Below are 20,815 nucleotides of genomic sequence, written 5' to 3'. Positions count from 1 at the left end.
GAAGGACAAATTAATGGACTTCTAAATTGACCACTGAGGTCAGAGGGGTGTTACTCTTGTCCCCCAATCCCTGAACAAATTCCAAACCCTAATAAAACCCCAAACCATAATAAGCTCTCTCTTTCTCTTCTCACTTCTCAACTTGATGAGTGACTGTGGTTCTTTAGTGACAGGGTTCCCTCCCCAATGTCACCTCTCTGGGCTGGCATTATGCAGAGGAGCCGTCACTGCAAAGTGTTTTATTCTGCTTCACCTCCTGGCTGATTGCTCCGACTGGGAAAAGGATCCCAACAGATTTTGGGGCAGGTTTTAGGACTCAGCTTGGGGTTGCTGCCCATCCCTCCCCAGTGCCACCTCTCTGGGCTGGCATTATGCAAAGGAACCATCACCACAAAGTGTTTTATTCCACTTCACCTCCTGGCTGATTGCTCCAGCTGGGAACAGGATCCCAACAGATTTTGGGGCAGATTTTGGGGACTCCCCAGCTCAGAGTTCCCTCCCCAGTGCCACCTCCCCGGCTGGCATTATGCAAAGGAGCCGTCACTGCAAAGTGTTTTATTCCACTTCACCTCCTGGCTGATGGTTCCTGCTGGGAACAGGATCCCAACAGATTTTGGGGCAGATTTTGGGACCCCCTGCCAGCTTGGAGTTGCTGCCCATCCCTCTGCAGTGTCACCTCCCTGGGCTGGAATTGTGCAGAGGAACCGTCACTGCAAAGCGTTTTATTCCACTTCACCTCCTGGCTGACGGTTCCTGCTAGGAACAGGATCCCAATAGATTTTGGGGCAGATTTTGGGACCTCCTCAGCTCAGGGTTGCTGCCCATCCCTCCGCAGTGTCACCTCCCTGGGCTGGCATTATGCAAAGGAACCATCACCACAAAGTCTTTCATTCTGCTTCACCTCCTACTGGCTGATTGCTCCAGCTGGGAACAGGATCCCAACAGATTTTGGGACAAATTTTGGGACCCCTCAGCTTGGGGTTCCCTCCCCAGTGTCACCTCCTGGGCTGGCATTATGCAGAGGAGCTGTCACCACAAAGTGTTTTATTCTGCTTCACCTCCTGGCTGATTGCTCCAGCTGGGAACAGCATCCAAGTAGATTTTGGGACAAATTTTGGGACCCCTCAACTGGGGGTCCCTCCCCAGTGCCGCCTCCCTGGGCTGGCATTATGCAGAGGAGCCGTCGCTGCAAAGCGTTTTATTCTGCTTTGCCTGATTATGCAAATTCCAGCTCCACGGAGCCACTTTGCCTCCTCTCCTCCCTCCCTGCTCCCTCTGCTCGGCTCTGCTGGCAAATGGGTTTTACTGGAACCACGAGCAGTTATGAAACAGAACAAATTAAACACAACAGTTGGGATCACTTTTCCTTCGCGAGGCATCGCATCTGTCGCGCTCCAAGGGCTACAGGAAATGGCAGCTTTGCCTCCTGCACTCCCTGTCCTGATTTCCCAGCTCCAAACCGGGCTGCACAGGGATCCTGGGATGAGCTCAGGTTTTCCACAAGTCCAGAAGCTCAGGGCTGTGAGCTCTGTGCTCATCCCTGGGGCTTCCAAAGGTTGGAGAACCTTCCTCCTGCAGGCTGGAGAACCTTCCTCCTGCAGGCTGGAGAAGAGGAGGATCTGGGACAGCTTCCAGCACATTCCAGGGCCCAAAGGGGCTCCAGGAGAGCTGGAGAGGGACTGGGGACATGGGATGGAGGGACAGGACACAGGGAATGGCTTCCCACTGGGAAAGGGGAGATTTAAATGGGATTTGGGAAGGAATTCCTGGCTGGGAGGGTGGGAAGGGGCTGGGCTGGAATTCCCAGATTTGCTGTGGCTGCCCCTGGATCCCTGGCAGTGCCCAAGGCCAGGCTGGAGCACCTGGGACAGTGGGAGGGTCCCAGTGGGATAAAATTATAGAGGGACACAGAGGGGAGGGGAGGGGAGGGGAGGGGAGGGGAGCGGGAAGGGAAAGGGGAAAGGGGAAAGGGGAAAGGGGAAAGGGGAAAGGGGAAAGGGGAAAGGGGAAAGGGGAAAGGGGAAAGGGGAAAGGGGAAAGGGGAAAGGGGAAAGGGGAAAGGGGAAAGGGGAAAGGGGAAGGGGAAGGGGAAGGGGAAGGGGAAGGGAAGGGAAGGGAAGGGAAGGAAAGGAAAGGAAAGGAAAGGAAAGGAAAGGAAAGGAAAGGAAAGGAAAGGAAAGGAAAGGAAAGGAAAGGAAAGGAAAGGAAAGGAAAGGAAAGGTGTTCTCCTCCCAGCTCTGCACTCATCCCACAGAAGCCCTGAGGGATGGGATTAGTGCCACACAAACATAGGGCAAAGAGCCAGGAACTTGGATCCCTGGTGAAGGATTTTGTAATTCCAATGCAACAGGTGGCTAAGGGCTTTCATCAGAAATTAATAATTTCCCTCCAGGAATTCTGCAGCTCTGGAAAACCACACTCCAGCAACTCTGAACCTGTAATTTAACCCCTTCCTTTTAAAGGCCCTATTGCTTAATGCAAGTCTAAAAATCACAAATAAAGTACTTTTTACTCAAACAAAACAAGGCTTAGCTTTGAAAGTGGTGGCAGGGAAGGATGGATGAGGGGAAAATGCTTCCCTTTGGGAATGGTGGGGAATGCATTGTTCAGCAGAGCCTGACTCCTCCACAGCCCAGCCATTTACACTCAGGATTTGTGCTGAGGAGATCCTTAACAGCTCAAAAGAGGCACAGGGAGCCCATGGGAGCTCCTGAGACAGGGGCAGATGTGCTCAGGGATAAGAGTCGCTATCTGAGAAAGTCAAGGCTGCTTTCCTCCCTGAGGGATGAGTATCAGGAATCTGCACAGGCTCCAAACACGTTTCCTTTGCAGGGTCAGCAATCAATCTGGTCAGAGAAAGGCAGATATCAAACAGCAGCACTTGGTGCTCCAGAGACCTGGAGTTCTTCACACTCTCTCCCTGTAAACCCCAAATTCTCAGTGTAAGGGATTTGTGGCTGACAGTGACACCTCAGGCCTCCTTTTGTCCCCAGTCCCTCCAGTCAGCCTGGAAAACTGGAAAATGGCAATTCCTGACTTGCAGGGCTGGGGATGGGCCCAGAATTCCCCACTGCTGGTTCCCAACACCTTGGGGATGTCACAAGTGTATATTATAAATTTGGATTTTAGCAAGAGGTGTGCTATGTGATTAACAACTTTGCGGTGAGGATGTAAGTTTATTTCTGTTATTAATAAAGAAAATTAGGCATAGAGGTAGTAGTTGATGTAGTATACTGAAAATGTCTGTGAAAAATGAGTTTCACCTTCTTAGAAAAAATTCGTAAGTTTAATAAAAAAAAAAAAAAAAAAAAAAATAGACAATTAGGAGACAGAAAAGCAACAGTTCCAGCTGGGTGCCTCAGCAGAAAGCACACCTTTACTCTTCCAAATTCTGTGTTTTAAGGATCTCTGTGTTACATATTCAATAGACCCCAATGCATGATTCAAACATTCTCTTTGGGTTTGATCTGTTTCAATTCTTCCTCCAATCATTTTATCTGGTAGATCCATCTGTGGGTGGCTCCACTCTGTTTGGTGACATGGGTCTCATAAATTCTTCTCCTGACGTTTTTGGTTACTTTATTTGGGTAAGAAACAGAAGTTCAGCAGTTCTTTATGCAGGAATGTGGGGTGACCCTCCAGACCTTCTGGTTTGGTCAGTTTAGATGTTACAGAGAGAAAAAAACCCAGTTTTTTTACTGTTAACCCTATGGTACAATCAGAAAATATACATTTATCACCTTTCTAAACTCTATTAATAAAAGATAATACAGTACAATTATACATATAGTATTCATTTTAATATCTGCGAAAAGCCAACTTAATAATATGCATTTATAACATGTCTGTTTGGTCAGGAGAACATCCAGAGAACATGGAAAGAAGACTCTGCTATTGATACACCAACTATCAGCATCTCCCATCTGAAGAAAGTCTGGACCCAGGCCCGAGTTGGAGGTGATAATGAAGACACAGCCCAGAAACACAAATGTTCTAAAAAGGCTGGCCCAAGGAGGGGCCATGCAAAACAGTTCCTGGAATATGGAAACTAGTTTATGGAAAAATAAGAATATTCAACAGATTGATACGATAGAAAGGGTATTTAAAGAACGTCTCGGAAATAGCAGAGACTGAATGCCAAGTCACCCATCTGGCCGTACTTTGCTTTTTTGGTCTCCTAATTGTCTTATTTTTTTATTATTAAACCTATTTCTTAAAATTTACCAGGAAAGTGAACTCTGTTTTTCACAGGAAGAACATCAGCACTGCAAGCTGCCAGCTCAGGGAGCTCAGCTAATTCTGCAACAAATTTAAACATTTTTAGCCCTTCTGAAGAAGGTCAGACACCCACAGGGCATTATCAGTCCCAAAACACACACACTTTCCCACTGGATCTCTCCAAGTGCTGAAAGACATTCCCTGAATCACCACGCTTCATTCTGAGTGCCGTCAGAATCCCAAATTTTCCAGACTTCTTTTCCAACTGCTCTAGAAAGAGAAGGCTGCTCCCCAAACCAGAATTCCAGCTGTGGCAATTCCGCCTTTTTGTCAGTTTAATTGGAGCCAAGACCAAGCCTGGATGACCCCTGTGGGTCCCTTCCCACTCAGGACACTCTGATTGCTCTGACTAATTACTTCCTCCTGCTTAACTGGACCTCCCACCCCACCTTTTATCTCCATCATTAATTAAGGAGGGCTAAAAGCCCGAGAATCTCCACTGGTTGGTCAAGACTTCCCTGTGCTTCGATCCGTGTGGAAAATTCCTTTTGATCCTGCAGCAGCAGCAGCAGCAGCAGCAGCAGCAGCAGCAGCAGCACGCTGGTACCACGGGACACTCGTTCTGCAGAGCTTTCCAGGGCTCAGCATCAGATCTTTGCCTTCCTGGGAGGATCTCTCCAAGTGCTGGGAGACATTCCTGGAATCACCACTTTTCATTCTGAGTGCCGTCAGAATTCCAGATTTTCCAGACTCCTCTTCCAACTGCTCTAGAAAGAAAAGGAAAGGGAGGAGCCTTTCCTCCCCAAACCAGAATTCCAGCTGTGGCAATTCCACCTTTTTGTCAGTTTAATTGGCACCAGGACTCAGCCTCGATGATTCTCATGGGTCCCTTCCCACTCAGGACACTCTGATTGCTCTGACTAATTACTTCCTCCTGCTTAACTGGACCTCCCACCCCACCTTTTATCTCCATCATTAATTAAGGAGGGCTGAAAGCCCGAGAATCTCCACTGGTTGGTCAAGACTTTCCTGTGCTTTGATCCGTGTGGAAAATTCCTTTTGATCCTCTGGCACCACGGGACACTCGTTCTGCAGAGCTTTCCAGGGCTCAGCATCAGATCTTTTCCTTCCTGGGAGGCAGAGGCTGCAATAGAAACCTGCTCTGCCTCTGCTCAGATGGTCTCTCTGGGGGTGAAGAGGGAAAGGTATTTCTGAGTGCTGATTTAATTCAGGCTTCAAAAGGACCTCGAGACCCCATGGAAAAGAAAAATAATTCCTTTTTGCAATCCGTTAAATGGCATAAAATAAATCACTTTTAGGGCAGCGATGCCTCCTCCTGAATACTCAGTGACACAGAAGAGCCAGTTTGGTGTGAAAAACCAAATTATATTGGACCTAAAGGAGATCCAGGAGCAAAACCCCTGAAATTTCCAGTGTTTTGCAATGTTGGATATTCCCAATTAACTGTGATAAATCCTCCCTCACAGCCTCTTCCCATTTCCAGAGCCTGCCTGAGTCAGAACATATGGAAAGCTCAGCCCATGGAGCTGGAGGATGGTACTAAACAGATTTCTCCCAAACCTGTCTGAGGGTTTCTTTTCCCCATCACGGCTAGAGCAGAGCTGTGAGCAGGGGAATCTCTGGCAGGAATGATGATGATGGTGTTCCCAGTGCCGTCCCCAGGCTGGAACTGCACATCTGCAGCTCCTGGAATGCAGCTCCCCATCAGCTCAGATTTACAGAGGGGCCTTCCTGGGCTTTCCCTGCTCCTGGTTCTTAAAGAGAAAAGGAATTTCTGAGTGTTCTCGGCAGGAATTTACAATTCATGTTCTTTTCACAGCTCTCCTCCCCCAGGCTGGGAGAAGGAACTAAATCCAGAGCCTGAACAGCACAAAACCACCTTCCCAACACCTCCTGCCTCTTCCCTCGTGGAATTCCACTCCACCTTCCCCCTTGCAAAGAACCTGGACTTGTGTGGTGTCCACCAGCTGAGAGCCCTGAAATTCTGATAAAATATAATGTAAAATAATAACTATAGCAATTGTATCTATAATAAATCGTACATTTATAACAGAATTCCACTCCACCTTCCCCCTTGCAAAGACCCTGGACTTCTGTAGTGTCCTCAAAGTGACAGTCCTGAAATTCTAATAAACTATAACATGAAATAATAACTATCATATGTGTCTTTAATAAATTATACATTTATAACAGAATTCCACTCCACTTTCCCCCTTGCAAAGACCCTGGACTTCTTTGGTGTCCACAAACTGAGAGCCCAGAAATTCTGATAAAATATAATGTAAAATAATAACTATATCAATTGTATCTATAATAAATTATACATTTATAACAGAATTCCACTCTGCCTTCCCCCTTGCAAAGACCCTGGACTTCTGTGGTGTCCACCAATCAAGAGCTCTGCAATGCTGATAAAATATAATGTAAAATAATAATTATATCAGTTGTATTTATAATAAATTATACATTTATAACAGAATTCCACTCCTCCCTCTCCTTTGCAAAGACCCTGGACTTCTGTAGTGTCCACAAACTGAGAGCCCTGAAATTTTGATAAATTATAATGTAAAATAATAACTATACCAATTGTGTCTATAATAAATTATGCATTTATAACAAATCATATTTTGGTTGGGGCCATTCTGGGGTGGTTTGTCTGTTTTAACCCCAGAGCTCTGAGGGGGCCTGTGCAGGTCCCTGGGATCACCAAGGATTGTGAGGGTTGAGGGAGATTTGGCCACAAATGAGTCTGTTTCTGTCTCTGGGACATCTCTGAATTCTCTGGTAGGTTTGGGTTCTTTCTTTCCCTTGGCTTGTTTGTTGTTAAAGGTGGCTGATGTAATTAATATCAGATTATTTGGTTCAAGCTCAGAACCAAATTTTTGTCAAAAACCAGCACGTGCAGAACCCCAAGATGGAAAAGAAATGGGACCACAAAGGACATAAAGGGATTTAATCCCCCACAGCCACCCACACCCACCAAATCTGTGCTCCAGAGTCCTGTTTAAATTATCAGCTGAGACAATTAAAATGTCTGAGGCCTGAACCCTGCAGCCTCTCTCCCCAGAATCCTGGAGGATTTTGGCCTCAGCACTGGGCTGAGGTGAAGCTTTGGCTGCAGTCCCTGCTGCCACAGAGGAGCAGATAATATCTCATTTATTTATTTATCTTATTCATGTTATTCATTGCCCTCAGCCTGGAGCTCTGGTTCGGTGCAGGGAAAACAGGATGTTCATCATTATCTCCCTGACAGAACAGGAATTTCACGCCTCTTTTTTGTCCTGGGTGAAGGACTGCACACAGAGCCCAGGAAAACAAGGAATGTGTCCTCTGCCAGATGAGTTTGAGTGGAGGAAAAGAAGGGATGTGTCCTCTGCCAGATGAGTTTGAGTGGAGGAAAAGAAGGGATGTGTCCTCTGCCAGATGAGTTTGAGTGCAGGAAAACAAGGATTGTGTCCTCTGCCAGATGAGTTTGAGTGGCTTTGGGGTGGCCTTTAGGGACAGAGCAATGACAGGGCCCTGGGGTCAACTCCTGAACCCAGAGCTGTGAGAGGGACCAAAAATTCTGGTCAAGGAGCAGCAGGAAAAGATGGGAGAAGGGAAAAGTGTGAAGTTACTGCTGAAAAATTGTTGTGTAGCTTCGTGTTCTTTTTAAGTCTAAATAAATTCCCTCAGGGCAGGTTTTGAACTTGGGGTTTTGATCTGGATTAAAGAGAAACCTGAATCAAGGGTGATCATTAATGACAAGCTCTGGAACATAAATAATTAATGGCTGTGCAGGGAGAACCCCTCATCTCCCTCCTGCCCAGAGGAGCTGCTCCCACATCTGAGGACCAGTTCCCCAAATGCCCACTCAAATAACTTCCAAAATCACAGAATGAACCAGGCTGGAAAAGCCCTTTGAGATCACCAAGTCCAACCTATGACCTGAAACCTCCTCAAGAACTAAACCATGGCACTGAGTGCCACATCCAGCTTTGTTAGACCCTCCAGGGATGGTGACTCCACCCTCACCCTGGGCAGAAGATTTTAGTGTCCAATCACTCCTTCAGGGAAGAATTATTTCCTGATCTCCAACCTAAACTTCCCCTGGCTCAGCTCAAGGCTGTGTCCTCTTGTCACCAGTCACCTGAGAGAAAGGATCGACCCCAGCTGAGCACAGGCACCTTTCAGGGGGTTGTGGGGAGTGATCAGGTCACCCCTGAGTCTCCTTTTCTCCAGGATAAACACCCCCAGCTCCCTCAGCCCTTCCTCACAGGGTTTGTGTTCCCAGCCCCTCTCCAGCCTCGGGGCCTCCTCTGGACGTGCTCAAGGCTCTGAATGTCCTTCCTGAGCTGAGGGGCCAGAGCTGGACACAGCACTCAATGTCCCTCCTGAGCTGAGGGGCCAGAGCTGGACACAGCACTCAATGTCCATCCTGAACTGGACACAGCACTCACTGTCCATCCTGAACTGAGGGGCCAGAGCTGGACACAGCACTCAATGTCCATCCTGAACTGGACACAGCACTCAATGTCCATCCTGAACTGGACGCAGCACTCGAGGTGTGGCCTGACCAGTGCCCAGTCCAGGGGCAGAGTGACCTCCCTGCTCCTGCTGGACACACCATTCCTGACCCAGGCCAGGAGCCATTGGCCTTTTTGGCCACCAGGGCACACTGCTGGCTCATGTCCAGCTGTCCATCAGTCCCCCTGGTCCCTTTCACAGTCCAGCCCCTGTCCCCAGCCCAGAGCACTGCAGGGGTTGTTGTGGCCAAAGTGCAGGACCTGGCACTCGGATTTGTTAAACCTCACATTGTTGGTTTGTTGTTGGGTTGGATCTGCCCATGGGTCCAGCCTGTCCAGGGCCCTCTGCAGACCTCTACTATCTTCCAGGAGATCCACACCCACTCCCAGCTTGGCATCATCTGCAAATCTGAGGACCATGGAATGGTTTGGGTTGGAAAGAACCAGTTCTAACTCCTGGACACCTTCCACTATCCCAGATTGCTCCAAGCCCTGTCCAGCCTGGCCTTGGACACGTCCAGGGATGGGGCAGCCACAGCTCCTCTGGGAATCTCATCCCACCACTCCCCAGGGGAGAATTCACCCCCAATATTCCATCTACTCTCTTTCATCTTGAAGCCATTCCCCCTGTCCTACTCCGTGTGCTCGAATCTCCTGAGTTCTGCTGTTGGTAACAACTCCAGGGCTATTTTTGCTTTCTGTGATTCGATCTGAGGCAGAGCCCTGCGATGTTAATACAATATCTGCCATAATTTCCCACTCGGCAAACGAGAGTCAGCCCAGCTCTCAGCGAGACAAATCTCTTTTGTTGTCGTCACGCACATTATCCAACTCTCTTCCACTTAAGACAGATGCTTTTGTGCTGGTTTGTGCTCTGAGTTTGTAAATGTTCATCTTTTTAGTGATGTTTGCCTGATAGCAGAGCGATGGAATAGAACAGAATCTGCAATGAAATCAATGGAATGTGAGCTCCAACAGGCAGAAATGGTGCTCCGGCCAACAGCTCCAGTCAGCAATGAGGAATTGTATCCAGGACACATTTTGGGAGGTAAACATGTTCACTTGCTCCTCCAGCTCCCCAAATGTCCCTCGTTTATCATGGGAGCAGCTCCAGAGTTTTGGCGTTGGCACTTTGGGACTCTGCATGCAAATGGTGATTTATATCCCTGGACAGGGGCTGCTCCAGTGCCACTTTCACAGCACATTTCAGGGAAATAAAAGAAAACTTTTGTGTCTCTTCATCTGAAAGAGGTAAATACAGCTGAACTCACTCCACAGGTATTGGCTGCTGCTTCAAAACCAGCAAGAATTCTCTCTGAGTCGAGGACAGGCAGGAAATCGATTCCCTTCCACATAAATTCCCTTCACGGAATTCCCTGCTGGACTATTACTGTTCCTCTGCTCACTTCAAATGGAATCCTGGTTCCCTTCAAACCAACAGCAAAACTTCTTGGGTGCCTGATTTCGATTCACCCCCGGCTCCTGCATCCCCGGGAAACACACCCAGGTGAGGCTTTCAAAGGGAAAGGAGCTTCTGTGCAGAATCCTGCCATGAAAGGAGGGGGAGAGGGCGGTGAGGGAGGTAAACAACCTCCTCCAGGAGCCACAGGAACGCTGAAAAGTGAAATCTGAGCCACAGCCTGAGGAGAGACAGCAGGGATCCAGGTTACAGCTTTAGTGTCAGCTCAGCCTTTCCTGATGTTGGGATTATTGGAGACATCAGCCCAGGAAATCTCTGCCTCAGAGGTACAGGGAAAAATACCCATAAAATCACTGATGTTGGAAATGACCTCCCAGGTCACCAAATCCAGGGGTGAATCAGCCAAACACAAACACAGGTGTGACCCACATGCCCCAGAGTGCTGGGGGAACACAAAAAAAGCAGCTTTTACATCACCAGACTCCCCAAATCAGAGGGGGCAGAGGGGACACCACCACTCCCAAACCCTTTGGGTCACCTCAGGGTCACTCACAGAACCCCTGAACATCTGCCCCATCAGAGCCAGGAAATCATCCAGAATAAACCCACTCAGAGCAACAGGTGCATCCAGCCTTTCTTCCTGCCCCTCTTTCCCCCACAAGCAAAATGAATTCATTTTCCAGTTTATTTCCCAACAAGCTCTGCTTGCCTGGTTTTGGAACAGAGAGGATTCCAACAATAATTGTGGCCCTGGAAAAATGTGTCTTGTCAGCACTTCCCTCCTTTAACAGCCAGGAGGGTTCAGGCTCCAGTTCCTCCCCACTCCTGCTCTGGGCACAGGGAATCTCACAGGCAAATTACAAGGCGTTTGGGATTTTAGGGGTGAAAAATCTTGATTTTAACTGGAAATTGGAAATTAGACAAGCAGTCCAGAGCACTGAGTGCTGTACCCAGGTGTTCCTTGGGCACTCCAAACCTCCCTGGACAGCCTCTTGCAGCCCTTCCCATGAAGAAATTCCTTCTGATGGCTGGCCTGATCCCTTAAATTTAATTGGTAACGAGGAAACAATAATTCCTGATCTTGGAGTCTTGACACAGTGGGATTACTCCAAAAGAAGTTTATCTAAGCAGTTGTGAATCACTGAGCAAGATCACCCCCTTCGTGCCACTCCCACAGTGAAAATTTCTCTGTTCCCAAGTCATTTACAAGCTCAATAATCAAAACCAGGCAGTGGAAGGCAATAAGGAGAGAAAAAATGAGTTTTGTTACTGCTCGCTTGATGTTTTTAATGCAAGGGTTAAACAATTCCAAGAGAAGTAGATTCGAATGAATCCCCAAACCCAGGAATTACAGACATCCCAAATTCCAGCTATGTAGAGACATTAACTTAATATTTCAGTAGCATGAGATAGGAAAAGAAAAAAAAAGCCTGGATATGATGTTCTCCCTTTTCCCCTGTAATTCAGGGCGCTGCCACGAATTCTCTTCAAAAGCCCAGCTCCTTCAGGAGCTCTCATTAGCCCCCATGCCAGATGTGCCTAATGGGGAATTTCCATATCTACAAAGAGGAGCGAGCACGGTTCCCTCTCATCTCCCTGCCAGGGAAGTGAGGCAGCATCCACTCCTTTAATTTGGCTTTGTCAGGAGCAGCCCTTTGTGCCATCCCCGGGATCAGTTTGGGGCTGTTCCTGTGAGAAAGGAGCCAGGCGTGCCTGTGCATCCCTGTGCACATCAGGATCCATCCGGGCTGCTTCTCCTTTGGGATTAATTACCAACCACTTGGGTTTGATGGCTCCAAGGAGCACAAAACCACCACAATGCCAATTTTGGTTTAGACAAGGCCTGGAGAGTCTGGGCCTCAGATCTCCAAAATCCGGTTCCCCAGGAAATTTGGCAGCGGGTTATAAACTGTGCTCAATCCTAAAAATATTTATCAATTGACCAATCATTTGTTAGGCTTTGGTTGTCAGGGAAACAGGCATTTAGGAACATCATCTCCAGGGACACGGAGCCAGAGCAGCTGGGACTGGGATGCAGGAGAGTGATGCCTTTTGGAGCTACCTAAAAACAGAGGCCAGATAGAATTAAGGCAATAAAAAGCAGTTTATTTCTATTTATTGAAGGGCCCTCAGGTACATTCAGGGCAGACAAAGCCCCCCAGGGGCTGCACCCAAAAATGGCCCATGGCTCACGGGTTTCACACTTGGATCAGTTTGGGCCATTTGCACATTGGGGGTTCATCTCCCAGTTCCAGCTCCAGGTCATGAAGTCATTGAGCCCAAGTTTGCTGCCCCCAAGTCACTTTTGTTCCCATCCCTGGGGGCCTGAGGCAGTGAGGGGCCCTTGATTGCCAGGCCTGGAGAGGGATTGTTGTGTCTGCCCCAAATGGGGGAGCAGCAGCTCCCGCTGTGTGTGGGGTTTGGGGTTCTGCACTGAAGGACTGCAGGGTGACAAAGAGATGGAGAATAGAAAAACTAAGATCATTAAGCATCATTAAGATCATTAAGAGCATCATATAATCATTAAGAGCAGCAGCCACAGCCCCAGAGCAGGACCAACCCCAGCCTACCTGGAATCTGTGGAATTTGGGATTCTGTGGAATTTGGGAATCTGTGGAATCTCCCTCAGTGCACCCCACTCCCCTCACACCAGGTCCCTCCATCCCCACCCACAGCTCCAGTGACATCACCTCGTGTCCCCAAAGGCCCATGGGCTGAATCCTCTTTTTTTACTTGGTTTTTTGTACTCAAATCTCACTCTTTGGGCCACTAAACAGCAAATTTTCCACCCCCAGCCCCCAGAGAAATTAGCCAAAAGATGTCCTGGCTCTGAATGATGGGATTAGAATCAAAGAATTATAAACTCACAGAATGGTTTGGGTTGGAAGGGACCTTGAAGCTCATGGGCAGGAGGATTCCAGATGTCATTCCTTGGGCTTGGGGAGGGAAAATATCCAGGCACTGCCCTTCTGCCCCAGATCACTCACCAGACCCTCTAACTTCATGCACAAAAGCCACATTCAGGATTAATTAATGTTGTTTTTTTTTTTTTTTTTCTCAGAAACTCTTTGAATATCAGCCAGCCAAGCACACCTGGACAGGCTGAACACAGACCCTGCAGCCGGATCAGACAAATCCTTATCTGAGACACGAGTCCTCTTCCTTTTTATTCCCTCACTAAAACCTCCCAACAGCTCTTTTTCTACTGGAACACCACTAAAACCACTACAAGGACCCATTCTGGGAAGCACAACCCAGGCAGGTATTTATAAATTTGACAAAAAAAAAAAGGCATTTTTTGAATCTTCCCTGCAAAGACCACGGACCCCCCTTCCCGGGTTGCTGTGGTTACCTGGAGGATGCTGTGCCCACCACAGTGATCCCGGAGCTTTCCCAGACTAACAGGCTGCTTTTAGCCCATATTTGTATTTTCACCTCCTCTTCCTTAAAAAAAGAGAGAGAGGATCAGAAATGCCAGGGGAGGGGAAGGAGAGACTTCCCTGCAGCTCTTCCCCTCAGCCTTCTGCTCCATCTGCGGCCGCCCCGGGAGGTGACAGAGGGGGGGAATTTTTAGAGTGTGGCTTTGAGCAGCAGAACCAAAATCCGAGCAACTGTTAACAAGAAGTGTGAATATGGCAGACAGGAGAGGAGTTCCATAAGGGATGCACTTCCAGGGGTGGTTTCTGCAAAGGGAGAGCCTCGATTCACCCAAAGGAACGTTTCAGATCCGGGGACTTGCAGCTGCCTCAGGCCAGTGTGGGCTCAGCAGCCAAAAAGAGACAGGAAGAGGAGTAAAAATAATTCACCAGATGAGGAAATCATCTTTTTCCTCATGATGTGAGGCTGGCTTAAACTCAAAGAATGAGATTTTATATCATAAGTCATCGTTTCATGATGATGATTTGGGAGTGATTTGGGTTGGAAAGGAGTTTCAAGATCCTCTCCTTCCAACCCCTGCCCTGGGCAGGGAGGTGTCCACTGCAATCTGGGAACAGTTCCTAAAATATGTACAGACATTTCATAAAATATCCGCACATATTCCACAAACTATCTGTCTGTGTTTTCTAAAATATCTTTACTCATCTTGACAGCATCACCCAAACCATTTTTAGTTGTTCCTGCCCAGTTCTCTCTAAAGCCAGGAAATCTCAGCCCGTGGACATCCCGTGGCTGTGACTCCCCCAGATTTATTCCTCCCAATGAAGAAAAGTATTTTTGCCCAATTTTATTTATTTTTATTTTGCTTCCCATCTTTCAGTTTCACTATTTCTGAGCAGTGAGACAGAGGAGGAGCTCCAAATAACTCCTGTTGAAATCAGCCATTATTGAGAATTCTTTAATCACCCCTTGTCTCAGTCATCCCTTTTCCAGGATTAAACACTTCCAGTCCCCCTCATGCTCCCAAAAGTGCTGGGAAAGCAGCAACAATTAAACAGAAAATCTGAATACAGAGGCATTTGCAGAAGCAGCAGTGACAGAGTGCACTTTCCTCCTGATATAAATATATTTATAGATAGATATCTTTATATATAGATAGATATCTTTATATATATATAGATATCTGTATTATATAGAGAGATATAGACAGGTTTTCATTAAATTAAATTCCAAGAATGGATTTACTCCATCATGGGATATGGGGGTTTTTTTATTCCTTTTTCCTGCATCCATTTCCCTCCCCACCCTTTCTCTGATAACAATTTCATGGGATTATTGAGGTTGGAAAAGCCCCCCAAGAGTGTTCAGCCATGAATTGACACTCAGGGCAGAGGGGATGTAAAGGGGATGCTCTGGGGGCCTGACTCACCTGAGCCTGGACATAAGGAGATAAGAGAAGTCCCAAAATAAGTAATTAATAATCCCAAAATATGTAATAGTCCCAAAATAAATAATAGTCCCAAAATGTGTAATAGTGCCAAAATAAATAATAATCCCAAAATAAGTAATAATCCCAAAATGTGTAATAGTGCCAAAATAAATAATAATCCCAAAATAAGTAATAATCCCAAAATGAGTAATAATCCCAAAATGAGTAATAGTGCCAAAATAAATAATAATCCCAAAATAAGTAATAGTGCCAAAATAAATATATAGTCCCAAAATAAATAATAGTCCCAAAATAAATAATAATCCCAAAATAGATAATACTTCCAAAGTAACAGTCCCAAAATAAGTAATAATCCCAAAAAATTAATAGTCCAAAAATAAGTAATAGTCCCAAAATAAATAATAGTCTCAAAATAAATAATAGTCCCAAAATAAGTAATAGTGTCAAAATAAGTATATCATCCCAAAATAAATAATAGTCCCAAAATAAATAATAATCCCAAAATAGATAATAGTTCCAAAATAAGTAATAGTCCCAAAATAAGTAATAATCCCAAAAAATTAATAGTCCAAAAATAAGTAATGGTCCCAAAATAAATAATAGTGCCAAAATAAATAATAATCCCAACATAAACAATAATCCCAAATTAAACATTAGCCCCAAACCAACCCTTGGGGATGGAACTGGTTGATCTTCAAGGTCCCTCCCAGCCCATTGATGGATTCTGGGATCAAACAAAAGGAGGAGCTGATGGCACAGAACCCCCAGGACCCCTTTTACTCCCTCTGGGGCTGAGGTGGGGGCAGCCACAACCACACCTGGGAATATTTTGCAAACAAATTCACGACAGCAAAGGGGTGGAGGGGGGAGAAAAAAGAACCCAAAACGTGTCGGGTAAATTCTCCTCACTGAATAATTCCTCCAGCTCTGCTAGCAATGCATAATTACAGCCCAGCCTATTATGTATTAGTTGGGGGTACTAATTAGTTAATGTTTGTACAGCTCCTGGAAGATGTAATGTGCTCCAGCATTATCATTAACTGAGAACAGCATTCAGGTTTAAATTATTTTTTTTTAATTCTTAACTCAAGAACAGCATCACCTACACCCTTTCAGATCAGTGGAACGTGGCACCCAGGGAGGGAAATTCATAAATTAGGGCCCGGGAGGAGGCACGGAGAGCTCCTGGCTGCTGAGCTGATTAAAAGGAGAGGATTTATTGCCAGTTTGGAAGGTCCTGCTTTGAAGCCGAGGCAGGACTGACACGCTCAGGTGGCAGCAGCTGAAGTTTGCCAGGTAAGATCAGTCAGGTTCCTCATTTGACAGAGAATCAGAAGCTTCTCTGGCCTGTCAGAGTGTTGCTCAGCACCTCTGAACAGCAGATAATAAAGTCCTGAGGCCCTGCAGGTGCCTTGTGTCAATATTAATTAGACCAGAAGAGCCAAAAGTCAGTGTACATCTATGCCCTCCCAAACCTGACCAGCTTAGTGCTTCACTGCTGCAGAAAGGAAGAAAATCACCCCAAAACCCCCTCAAAATGTGGATATTCAAACCTTCAGTGTCTCCTTCTGAGGCTCAGGAGGAAAGCATTCTGAGAACCATTAAGAAGGGTTTTTAATTAATCCCATCTCCACTCTGCACAGGCAAAGGAACCCTGTCCGTGGCCACAGAGGTGAAGAAGCTCCAAAGCCTCACTCTGTTTGTCCCTCAGCTCGAGGGGCAGGAGGGGATGATGGGGGGAATTCTCCCTGTCAGAGTATCTCACCCTCATTTGGAACAAAAGTAAAAAATAATTAAACCTGAGCACACCAGATCTGCAGCAAGGAGAGTTCTTTTAAAGAAAAGCAAGGGGTGGAATACAGACCACTGGGATTTTAAAGCAATTTTTTCAATGTTTTCTAACTAACTTGAGTTATAGTGTTGGCCAGCTTTAGCTCTTGTGGAACTGTGTAGTTTTGTTGACATCTATCTCCTGACTGACTATATTTTCTTTATTTTGAGTTGGACTTGATGATCTTAAAGGTCTCTTCTAACCTAGAGGTTTTGTGATTCTGTAATCCTGTGATTTTGTGATTCTGTGTGATCCTGTGATTCTGCGATTGTGTGTAATTCTGTGATTCTGTTATCCTGTGATCCTGTGATTCTCTGTGGTTCTTTATTATTCTGTGATCCTGTGATTCTGTGATTTTGTCATTCTGTGTGATTCTGTGGTTCTGAGTGATTCTGTAATTCTGTGGTTCTGTGGTTCTGTGTGATTCTCTGTGTTTTTGTGATTCTGAGTGATCCTGTGATTGTGTGTGATTCTGTGATTCTGTGTGGCTGTGTGACTGTGATTCTGTGATTCTGTGTGATTCATTGTGATTCTATGCCTGTGATTCTGTGTGATTCTCTGTGTTTTTGTGATTCTGTGATTCTCAGTGATCCTGTGATTGTGTGTGACTCTGTGATTCTGTGTGATTCTATGACTGTGACTCTGCAGTTCTGTGATTCTGTGATCCCAATTCTGTGTGATTCTGTGATTCTGTGGTTCTGTGATTTTGTGATTTTGTGGTTCTTTATTATTCTGTGATTCTGTGATTTTGTCATTCTGTGTGATTCTGTGATCCTGTGATTCTGTGGTTCTTAGTGATTCTGTAATTCTGTGTTTCTGTGTGATTCTCTGTGTTTTTGTGATCCTGAGTGATCCTGTGATTCTGTGTGATTCTGTGATTCTGTAATTCTGTGGTTCTGTGATTTTGTGGTTCTTTATTATTCTGTGATTCTGTGATTTTGTCATTCTGTGTGATCCTGTGATCCTGTGATCCTGTGGTTCTGAGTGATTCTGTAATTCTGTGTTTCTGTGTGATTCTCTGTGTTTTTGTGATCCTGAGTGATCCTGTGATTGTGTGGGATTCTGTGATTCTGTGATCCCAATTCTGTGTGATTCTGTGATCCTGTGATTCTGTGATTCTGTAATTCTGTGGTTCTGTGATTTTGTGGTTCTTTATTATTCTGTGATCCTGTGATTCGGTGATTTTGTCATTCTGTGTGACTCTGTGATCCTGTGATCCTGTGGTTCTGAGTGATTCTGTAATTCTGTGTTTCTGTGTGATTCTCTGTGTTTTTGTGATTCTGAGTGATCCTGTGATTGTGTGGGATTCTGTGTGACTGATTGTGTGACTGTGATTCTGTGTGATTCTATGACTGTGACTCTGCAGTTCTGTGATCCTGTGATCCCAATTCTGTGTGATTCTGTGATCCTGTGATTCTGTGGTTCTGTGACTTTGTGATTTTTGTGGTTCTTTATTATTTTTTGATTCTGTGATTTTGTCATTCTGTGTGATTCTGTGATCCTGTGATCCTGTGGTTCTGAGTGATTCTGTAATTCTGTGTTTCTGTGTGATTCTCTGTGTTTTTGTGATTCCGAGTGATCCTGTGATTGTGTGGGATTCTGTGATTCTGTGATTTTGTGGTTCTTCATTATTCTGTGATCCTGTGATTCTGTGATTTTGTGTAATTCTGTGATTCTGTGATTCTCTGTGGTTCTGTGGCTCTTTATTATTCTGCGATCCTGTGATTCTGTGATTTTGTCATTCTGTGTGATTCTATGGTTCTGAGTGATTCTGTAATTCTGTGATTCTGTGTTTCTGTGTGATTCTCTGTGATTGTGTTTCTGTGTGATTCCCTGTGTTTTTGTGATTCTATGATTCTCAGTGATCCTGTGATTGTGTGTGATTCCGTGATTCTATGACTGTGATCCTGTGATCCTGTGATTCTGTGATTCTGTGATCTCATGGTTCTGTGGAAGGCAGAGTGTTGGGACTGGGATCTGTCAGGCAGCTCACAGGGTGTCAATGCCCCCAGCCCCATCCACACTCTCACGCTCACAGAAAGGAGGAATATTTTTCATGAGCAGATTCATCACGACCCATCTGAATTGCTTTTGAAACTTCCAACATTTGCATTTTTTAATAGTTCTGGGCTGAAGGTAAATGATCCATGAAAGAGGATGTCAGGCACGTCCTTTTTCCTGCAAAATCCACAGAAAATCCTTGAGAGGCTCCTCTGGAAGGAAAAACCTGGGGCCTCCAGGAGCCCCCAGGGCTCTGCATCCCACAGGAGCCTTTGCCACACGTGAGGAGCTCTCTGGGCAGCAGGGAAATGGTTAATAAAGTCACATTAGATCTATTGTACACCTAGCATCTAGTAATATCTATTATTTAATATAACAACTAAATAATTCATATTAATTAATATAATTTTATTTTTTTCTTTTTAATTTATTTGATTTACTAATTTATTTTAATTCTTATTTACTTTATTATATTAATTAATATCTATTAACTAATATATATTAGTTAATATATATTTATTAATATATGAATATATTAATAATATATAACATTAATTGGATATTTATTTATAATATTCACTATATATAAAATATATTATATATCTATTATAAGTAGATATATACCTATTAATAGATATACTTATATACCTATATTATTATATTATTAGTGTAATTATGTATTTATATAATTATATATTATAGAATGATAATAGAATGATAATAGAATAATATTATAATATCACATTATTATAATAAATTTAATATATTATTTTTAATATCTAATATGATATTGTAATATGATAATATAGTATGTAATGATATACTAATATAATAATACAATAATTTATAATATTAATTAATATCTATTAACTAATTAAAATACCTATTTTACACCTCACGGCTTGTTAAAATCACCCAGAGTGGCTTTTGCAGGGTTTTGTTCTGTGTTTCTGGAGCCAGAAGCAGATTCATGCCGTGCTGCAATCGCCCAGCCCCTGACACTTTATTTGTGTCCATCCCTCGCTCCTGGCAGGATGAACATCCCCACATCCATCTCGGTGTGGGAACAAAAATCAAATATTTTATGCTTTTTATGCATTTATATTTTATTAACAAAACATTTGAGTCATTCCTGGTAATCTCCTGTATCAGGAGCCTTCTGGGTGGTCTCTGCAATCCAGGCCATTCCACGTAGGAATAAATTCATTTACTAAATAATTATGATAGCAAATAAATATTACAAAAAATTAGAAATTAGTTTATAAATAATTTATAAGTAGTTTTATACAAAAGTTATTTTATAATAGTTATTTTATAAATTAATTGTTTTATAAATTGATTGTTTTATAAATTGATTGTTTATTTCTATTTTATTATTTAAAATAAATGATTTAAATTATTTAAACTATTTTATTATTTATCTTAAATAATAATAAATTATTTATTATTAAAAATAATATATATAATAAATAATATATAATATAATAATAAAATATATTATTATATATTGTATGTTATAACAATAAATATGATAAATAATTATTAATAAAATATTTTATTATTTAAAATAAATTATTTTAATTTATTTCTATTCAGCTCATTTTAAGCAGCAGCTCACAGCCACCAGGATGAACTTCAGAGTCAAAATCACTCTTTAATTTAGCCAATGCCTTTGCATCCCTCAGCTCTGTTTGTGAGCAGATCCCAGCTGTAAAAATCTGAGATCTGGAGAGAACGGCACAGAAATTCATTTATAAATCAATTTATTCCTGTAATCCCTCTCAGCAAGGTGCCCCATTGGGGAGGGGACAGCAAATGGCCTGGAACTCCCTGTTATCCCTCAAAAAAATTCTAAATTTGGAGTTAAAGCACAGCTCCCAGCCCAGCTGGGACTGGAGCCTTGAACTACCTGTTATCCCTCAAAAAAACCCCAAATTAATTAATTTTAGAGGAAAAACAGAGCTCCCACCCCAGCTGGGAATGGAACCTTG

The 20,815-nt window shown here is 44.2% G+C and overlaps 1 protein-coding gene across 3 annotated transcripts in view; it reads right to left on the bottom strand.

Moving 5' to 3' along the window:
* Positions 1-20,815, bottom strand: part of LRRTM4 (leucine rich repeat transmembrane neuronal 4) — a gene marked incomplete at its 3' end in the record, with an annotated part of 248,058 nt that overhangs the window by 199,555 nt on the left and 27,688 nt on the right. Inside the window, exon 3 of one of the 3 annotated variants that reach the window (XM_083880478.1) lies at positions 1,488-1,579. The exons of the other annotated variants lie outside the window; for them this stretch is intronic. Within the exon in view, the coding sequence (XP_083736604.1) occupies positions 1,535-1,579 (45 nt within the window). Of the gene's footprint in view, positions 1-1,487; positions 1,580-20,815 lie in introns of those variants that run through there. 3 annotated transcript variants of the gene reach the window in all.

Source organism: Zosterops lateralis (genome assembly GCF_965231275.1).
Source record: "Zosterops lateralis genome assembly, chromosome: 30".
In the NCBI taxonomy this organism is placed as follows: domain Eukaryota; kingdom Metazoa; phylum Chordata; class Aves; order Passeriformes; family Zosteropidae; genus Zosterops; species Zosterops lateralis.
This window is presented reverse-complemented; position numbering and strand designations above follow the sequence as displayed.